General features: G+C 57.8%; 3 protein-coding genes across 3 annotated transcripts in view; 2 read left to right on the top strand and 1 right to left on the bottom strand.

The window, feature by feature from the left end:
• CIB1 (calcium and integrin binding 1) overlaps positions 1 to 287 on the bottom strand; it is a 4643-nt gene extending 4356 nt beyond the window's left edge. The window contains exon 1 of the mRNA XM_005424253.2: positions 250 to 287. Within this exon, the coding sequence (XP_005424310.2) occupies positions 250 to 287 (38 nt within the window). The remainder of the gene's footprint in view (positions 1 to 249) is intronic.
• A 1168-nt stretch (positions 288 to 1455) lies between these two features.
• VPS33B (VPS33B late endosome and lysosome associated) overlaps positions 1456 to 7996 on the top strand; it is a gene marked incomplete at its 3' end in the record, with an annotated part of 16752 nt that continues 10211 nt past the window's right edge. Inside the window, exons 1-4 of the mRNA XM_031059676.1 lie at positions 1456 to 1543; positions 2009 to 2139; positions 2504 to 2660; positions 2848 to 2971. Coding sequence (XP_030915536.1) covers positions 1523 to 1543; positions 2009 to 2139; positions 2504 to 2660; positions 2848 to 2971 — 433 coding nt within the window. The remainder of the gene's footprint in view (positions 1544 to 2008; positions 2140 to 2503; positions 2661 to 2847; positions 2972 to 7996) is intronic.
• On the top strand, positions 2877 to 7961 carry LOC102037614 (tubulin polyglutamylase TTLL13). The gene is made up of 9 exons (XM_031059729.1): positions 2877 to 2963; positions 3551 to 3636; positions 3744 to 3969; positions 4345 to 4529; positions 5095 to 5283; positions 5743 to 5875; positions 6193 to 6366; positions 6636 to 6987; positions 7524 to 7961. Exons 2-9 carry the CDS (start codon positions 3563 to 3565, stop codon positions 7778 to 7780), a joined length of 1590 nt encoding a protein of 529 aa, XP_030915589.1. The 5' UTR covers positions 2877 to 2963; positions 3551 to 3562; the 3' UTR covers positions 7781 to 7961.

Below are 7996 nucleotides of genomic sequence, written 5' to 3' on the forward strand. Positions count from 1 at the left end.
CAGCCGTGGCACAGTGCCCAGGCGGTGCGCGGCGCTCCCCAGCCCCCGGGAGCCGGTGCGGGGTCCCGCTGACCCAAAATAAATAGTGTTCCCTGGAAGTGCCCCAATGACCCCCTGTGTGACACAGCCGGGCACGGCTCCGTGCCCAGGAGCAGCCTGCCCGTCTCCTTAGGGCTGCAGCGAACCGGGCAGGCTCGGTCGGGCTGCCCGGTGTGCTCTGCGTGTGTGGGGCATCGGGGCTGTCCCCACTCTGTGCCCTGCCCGGTGCCTCGCTGAGCTGCTGTCATCTCGTCTCTATTCCAGTGTCCCCTCCATCAACCTGAGCGGCTGCAAGTACGACAGCGGTAAGTCAGAGGGGCGGGGACCCGCAGGCTCCCCAGGTGTGCCCAGCCAGCAGCGCTGCTGGCACCCAGCTCCCGCTGGTTTATTCACTGCTGCTGCCAGCGACTGGCACAGGGCCCTGTTAGTGTCAGTGGGGAGTTGTCTCGCTTTGGACTGAGATTTCTCCCGATTTAAAATGTGCAACAGCAGCACGAGCCCTCGACGTCCCCCACACTTGTGTTTGCTAGCTGTCTGCTAAAATGGGCAGGAAGAGTTCCATCAGGTACAGTGCAAGGGAGCACCCGGGCTTGGAGACAGGACCTGAGGGTTGTCAGCTGTTCAAAGTGAAGCTGGTGGTCAGCAGGCAGGATTTGTACCTGGAGGCTCTCCCTGTGCTGCTCATCCCTAGGGACCCCAGGGAGCTGGTCCACTCTCCCCTCCCACTCTCCTTCCACAAGCTGGATCTTCAAAGAACAAACTCCTGGCCCTTGAGGGCTGTTCTTAATCTACTTTGCTAAGGGATCTTGGTGTGCGTGGATCCCCATCAGCCCTGCCAAATTCATACTTGGCACTAGCATGAACCATGCCAGCAGAGACCTTTTCCTGCAGAGCTGTGTTCTGCTGCTGAAAGACCTTTGATTTGGGAGATTAAATTCACACCTTCACAACACTTGTATTTGCCTGTGAGGTGTAAAACCCATGGGAAGTTCAATCCCGCTGTTGAGGGGCCCTGGCACCTCAAGACAGGTGGGATTAGAGGGTTAAGAGTTCCCAGAACACTTGCAGCCAGAGGCTTGGGGGTTGGCCAGATAAAACTGGTGTTCCTGACACCTTCATGCCAATACCTTGTACCTCTGAGAGGGGAACTGCAGCCCGGAGAGCTGCATTCTCCATCCCTTGGGGGTGTGTCAGCCCCTGTGTGTGTCAACCCCTCGGGCAGAGATGCGTTTCACACCCCCTCCCCGGTTCTCTGGGGGTTTGTCAGTCCCTGTGTGCAGCCCCTCATGCAGAGGTGTGTTTCACACCCCCTCCCCGGTTCTCTGGGGTGTGTCAGCCCTGCCCATGGTCCCCGGCTGGCGCTGTCACTGCTTGCCTTGGCACAGTGCGGCGGGCGGCGCAGCACTGCGGGCTGAAGGAGGCGGCCGAGCACGAGGAGTGGACGGTGTACTGGACGGACAGCACGGTCACTCTGGAGCGCCTCATGGAAATGAAGCGCTTCCAGGTAATCAGAACACCTGCCCAGCAGGCATTGCTCGGGACACAGGGCTGTCTGTGGAACAGCACGTGGCAGAGTGAAACAGAAGCACCCAAAGTGTGCCATGTGCCATCTGTGCCTCGGCTCCAGGGCGCAGGGTCAGATGCCTCTGCTTGTGCCATGTCCCTGGCTGGTGTCATCAGCAGCACTCAGCAGCTGTGGTGGGAGCAGCAGCGTCCCAGCCCTGTGATGTGCTGTGAAATAAACAGCTCTTGTGCTGCTCCAGGGCTAAGATGGAATAGGCAGATAAATCAGTAGTGGAGCCCAGATAAAGCAGCTGTAGCAAGTCTCACCCCCCGGCAGTAATTCAAGGCAGCCACAGGCCTGGCTTCCCTCTCACTGTTGGTTCTCCACACACAGGCTCTCCTCGGGGCTGGGAGCATCCATCCCCACCGGGCTCCACTGACCAGGGTTTTTCCGCACCACTTTCAGAAAATCAACCACTTCCCAGGCATGATCGAGCTGTGCCGCAAGGACCTGCTGGCCCGCAACCTGAACCGCATGCTCCGGCTCTTCCCCAAGGAGTACAACATCTTCCCCCGCACGTGGTGCCTGCCAGCCGAGTGAGTGGCGTGGGACAGTGCCATGGGGACAGGGGACACGGGCAGGGAGGCTGCTGGCCTGCTCTGTCTGGGCACCAGAGCCCAAACCTGCATCGCTTTGGCACACACTGCTGTGACCTCTTCAGCAAACCGCCCAGCAGAGCTGGAGATGTGTGCAGGGAAAAGGAGGGATGGGGAGGCTGGGTCGGGTCGCACAGGGACCAGTCTGTGACTCCTGCAGATTAGGAATGAGAGTTCAATTCATCCCCTGCAGAAGTTCAGTGTGTGCTGGCCCACAGCACCATGGCTTCAGTACCCAGCTGTTAGGAGAGAGTTCAGAGGGGTGTTTTTGGCAGCTGGTGATAGTCACCCCTCCCTTGCACAGCTACGGAGATTTCCATGCCTATAGATCCATGAGGAAAGCAAGAACATTCATCTGCAAGCCCGACAACAGCTGCCAGGGCAGAGGGATCTTCATAACCCACCACCCAGAGGAGATCAAGCACGGGGAGCGCATGATCTGTCAGCAGTACATCTCTGAGGTACTGGGATGGTCCTGGGGTAGGATTCCAGCATCCCCCATGCTCCCCGGGTCTCCTCAGGTCTGCTGGAGGTGTTGGTGTGGCTGTGGCCTATCGGGGACACAGACACAGCTTGTCCCTCTGCTGAGCAGCTCAGGCAGGGGAGCAGTTCCTCAGCTCACCCCCGCTCCTGCCTCTTTCCTCTCAGCCCTTCCTCATCGATGGCTTCAAGTTTGACATGCGCATCTACGTGCTGGTCACATCCTGTGACCCACTGAAGATCTTTCTCTACAAGGAGGGCCTGGCCCGGTTTGCCACCATGAGGTACATCGATAACAGCACGAGAAACCTGGTAAAGAGGAAGTTTTAAAAAAACTCATATAGTATCTGTAGGTATTAGTCCTTAACTTGTCCTGGGGGCATTCCAGGCCTTGAAAAGGTAGGTATTGGGAGTTGCAGGAGTCCCAGCTTGATGCTTGCCTGTTCTTCCTCTATACCCCTTCCTCCTCCTCACAGGAGGTGTTTCAGGAGGGATAGTACATCTACCCCAAGGCCCCACATTTGGGCTGTTCACTGGCATTACCATGGAATCATGGAATTGTTTGCTTGGATGGAACCTTGGAAGGTCTCCAACCTCATGCTGAAAACGTGGTCAACAATAAATTCATATCTGGTTTCTCAGAGTCTCACCCGATCAGGTTTTGAAAACCTGCAGAGTGAAGCCTCCCCCTGCCCCGGTGTCTCTGGGCAGCATGTTCTGCTTCTGGCCCTGATAAGAATGCTCAATTCCACACCATTCCTACTCTGCCCATGCTCCAGACAGAAAAGAACATGGGAGTATCTGGTGGGGCTGTTCCTGTTCTTGCTCAGTGGTTCAGAGTGAACAAACATCTCTTGTGGTTCCCTGCCAGGGTGACATCTGCATGCACCTGACCAATTATGCAATCAACAAACACAATGAGAACTTCATCAAGGACGACATGGTGGGCAGCAAGAGGTACTGGCATGTCCCAGCACTGCAGGAACACTGCCTGGGGACACAGCTTTACCTCAGCCTTCCTGGAGTGACACAGCTGAGCCTTTACCACCCCTGTTCCCACACAGGAAACTGTCCACCCTGAATGCCTGGATGGCAAAGAACAACTACGACACATCAAAGCTCTGGGCAGATATTGATGACATTGTTATAAAGACACTGATTTCAGCTCACCCTGTGCTGAAACACCATTACCAGAGCTGCTTCTCCAACCGCACCACTGGCTGTGCCTGCTTTGAAATCCTGGGCTTTGACATTTTGCTGGATAGAAGGCTGAAGCCATGGCTGCTGGAGGTGAGGAAGGAGTGGAGAGCTCAGTGCTGGGCCACTAGGACAGGGGGTTTGTTTGATTCAAAAGGGCCACCTTGCTCACAGAATTAACCAGGCTGTGAAGCCAAACAACCTGCTGTGAGCAGGATCCAAGAGAACCCATTTCCTGCACACCATCTAACAACAGGGACTTTCCCAAGCCTTCAGACCCCTTGTCCTGGGAGCACCCTGAATTTGTGACAGCTGCCCCCTGCCTGCCCCCTGTGGGGTGGGATCCAGTGACCTGTGGCACAGGTGGGCAGGAGAGAGTGCTGTGTGTGGCTCCTGTCTCTGGCAGGGAGCAGAGCATCCCGGGGCATGGCTGGGGTGCCAGGTTAGGTTACCTGCTTGTCTTGGCAGGTGAACCACTCTCCCAGCTTCAACACAGATTCTCAGCTAGACCATGAGGTGAAGGATGCCCTTCTGTGTGACACCTTCAACCTGATCAATGTGCACGCCTGTGACAGAAAGAAGGTGCTGGAGGAAGACAAGCGGCGGGTAAAGGAACGGCTCCTCCAGGCCAGCCAGACTCCCTGGGAGTCCAGGTACTGCTGCTCCCCCACAGTGCTGCAGGTCCCAGTGAGCAAAGACAGGGCACAACAGAGCAGGATAACACCAGGGCTAGCTGTGGAAGCTCCCAGAGCCCATGGCATCGTGCAGCCTCTGAGCTCTCCCAAACTATCTGCATCCTGCAAGGAGGAGCCAGGGCTGCCCTCTGGGTGCCAGGAGATCTGTGACTTTGTGCTCTAGGCCCTGACAGAACTCTCCCCAAGCTGCACCTGCTTGTAATCTCTTTTGCTGGGGATGGGCAGTGCCAGCATCCTGGGCTGGCAGGGATGCTCACAGCCCTGCCTCGGGAACTGGGGGTACCCTTCTCCAGGGCAGGGGTCCTTTCCAGGACAGAGTTTCCTGTTCCTATGTGTGCCCTATGTCCTTTCACAAGCCCGTGTTCAGTGAGCCTGCTGCCTGGCAGGCAGGCTGTGGCTCTCTCCAGCTGCTGTTTCCATCAGGAGTCCTGGGACAATCCTGGGACATGCTGAGCACATCAGCCCTGCTCTCTGCCTGTGCCAGAGCCTCCCTCCACAGCTCCCCATGCTCCTCCCGCTGCAGGCGCAGGGAGCAGGAGAGCAGCCAGGCTGCCTGGCTGGCACAGGCTGAAACCTACGAGAACGAGCACCTGGGGGGGTTCCGGCGCATCTACCCAGCACCTGGGACAGAGAAGTACGAGCCTTTCTTCCAGCAGAGCAGGTCCCTCTTCCAGGATACAGCAGCATCCAAGGCAAGAGAAGAGTATGCCAGGTATGCTGCTCCTGTGGAAACCCACTTCTCACAGGTAGCATGGAGACCACTTGCTCCTGATCCCTCCTGGGGAGCAACTCTGCTGCTTGCAGGTGTAAGAAAACGGGGAGAGTGGGAGGGGAAAGGAAGGAGCCTGCACATGCTGTGGCACCACAGCAAAGTGGCTCCTTTTGGATGGACTCCAGAGAGGAAAGGGCAGTAGTCCATTGACTTTTGGACCCTGGAAACACCATTTCCCAAATGTCCCCCTCCCTTTTGGCAAACACTGCCTAATCCAAGGGCATCTCTCTTTTTAAAAGTCTCTTTACAAGCTTCCCATTCCCTTTCTTGGCACAGTTCTATTATGGGCTATTCATACAGAACTTGGGCCTGCAGTAAATGTCCTCAGGTTGAAATCTGCCCCAGAGCCCTTTGCTATTGTGGCTCTGAGCTGTGAGTGACTGTAGTGTTGTGTGGCAGGCAGCAGCTGGAGGAGATGCGCCTGAAAAATGAAAAGCTGGAAGCTGTCAGGAAGAAGAAAACAGAGAGGAGTAAAAGCACAACTCCTACAACCCACCTTTCCTACAGAAGCACCAAGTCGTGGGACAGAAAGGTACGTCAGTGTCAGCACTGTCTGTGGGCTCTCTAAGTCACTGATGTGGCTCTGGCAGCTGCGCTGAACCATTGAGCACCCATGAAGCAGAAATTCCAGGTCTGACTCCCTGCCTGAAGTTCAGAGTCAACAACTTGAGTTGGCACTACTTGCAAGCACCAGTGTCATGCTTTCCACTTTGGCTCTCACTGGGATCTCTGTCCTCCCTGGGACTGTAACTGTCCCCGGGGCTGGAGCAGCTCACGGCTCTGTCTCACCTGTGCATTATCCCAGCTTCAGCTTTGCTATAGCTCAGGTGTTTCTCTGCCGAGGTGCAGCGCATACAGTACAACTCCATGAAGCCCCAGAACATTGTGGAACACGAAGAGAAGAGGAGAGTGAATGCTCTGCTGCTGCGTGAGAAGCAGATCCGAGGGCTGGGCATCACCGAGCTGCTTTCCCAGCTGCTCCCCGCGGCTGAAACCCAGAGACCCTACGTGCTGCAGAGCCAGGTAACGGCGCTGCCCACAGCCACCGCACACAGAAGTGGATTGGTGCAGGGTTGGGCACTGAGCATCTCTGCTGGGGCAGGATGGGGGCTGCTGCAGGTGCAATAGCTGCTGTGCCTTCAGATGATGGAATGGTGCTGGGGACATACCTGGGGACAAAGTGCAGGGTGATGCTTCAGTGTGCACTTGGGTGTGACTAGAGACTCTTCTTTCCCATCTCCTGCCAAGGCCTACAGAAGTAAGCCGTGGCCATTTTCCTTCCCTCCTTCCAGCTGCTGTTTCCCTGGGATGTCCTTGAGGAGCACAGCGCCCACAATTTAATGATGCTTTTCTCATTCCTGGGAGTCCCAGCTCGGCCCTTGGCACACAGGCCCGTACCCAGCCCCACAGCCCAGGGCCTGCCGCAGCACATGCCAGGGCCAGATCCCAAGGACATGGAGACCCTCTGCATTCGAGGCCAGAGCATCCCGTGCCACGCGCGGCACAAGGGCTCCCGGGCGCAGGGCGGGGGCTGGCTGCAGGGCCAGGCAGCGGGGGCAGCGCTCCCCCAGCCCTGCGCCCACCCCCGGGGGCAGCAGCTGAGGGAGCAGTGCCTCCCTGGCACCGCCAGCCAGGCTGCAGGCTGTAAGTACACACCACCTTCCTGTGGGTGCTCCTGGCCTTGCCAGGCTGGGAGGAACGGGTGGGCTCCATGGAGCTCTCAGGGATGCTGGGACACTGCAAAAGGGTCACCGTGCTCTGCTTGGGGCACTGGTTACCACTGGAAACCTCTGAGGCCTGGAGATCCCATCTGCAGGGACAGCGAAGAACCATGGGTGGTTTCCCAGGATCAAGGGTTGATGTGCAGGCATGGGGGAGTGTGAAAAGCCAGGAAAGTCAAAGGGGTGCATTAGCTCCTGAGGGTCAGAGGGAACATGGTGACACAGCATAGCCCCCAGTCTCTTCCCACCTCACTGCTCCCTGCCCATGCTCTCACCCTCCATGCTTGCCCAGCCCAGCTCCCTGGCATCGGCTTCATCCACTTTGCAGCCTCAGGACCCGGGGGGCAGGGACAGAGGAGGGGCTGCCAGGACCAAGCCCCACCGGGAAGAACAGTGAGGGCTGCTGAGCTGCAGAGCTGCTGGCTCTGCACGGCCCCACACCTATCTGTGCTGTTGCAGGTGATGCTGGTAGTCGGTCATCCTCCGATGGGGGCAGCTGTCCCCCGACTTCCCCAGCCAGCCCAGAGCAGGCCCCAGGTGATGGCACCTTCAGCTGTGCTGTGGGCCAGGAGTTCCCCACCGCCACTGCCGCTCAGGTGCAGCACACACACACCTCACACCACGGCAGAGCCTCGCCGTGCCAGTGTGTCACACCATGCCAGCACCTTGCCCCGTGCCAGTGCCCCACAGATTCACAGCCTGAAAAGCACAGGTAACATGGCCAAGGGCTCAGCCTTCCTCCCGTGTGTCCTTGCGTGAGAACCAAGACTTGCAGGATGAAACCAGGACAGCTGCTGATTGCCTCCATCAACTCTGGGGTCAGCTGCTGATTGCCTCCATCAACTCTGGGGTCAGCTGCTGAGCCTCCTGACCAGAGCCTGGGCCCAGCACGGCTCCGGCCACCTGCCCCGGCTGCCTTCACCCCTGCCAGG

Source organism: Geospiza fortis, unplaced genomic scaffold (genome assembly GCF_000277835.1).
Source record: "Geospiza fortis unplaced genomic scaffold, GeoFor_1.0 scaffold2, whole genome shotgun sequence".
In the NCBI taxonomy this organism is placed as follows: domain Eukaryota; kingdom Metazoa; phylum Chordata; class Aves; order Passeriformes; family Thraupidae; genus Geospiza; species Geospiza fortis.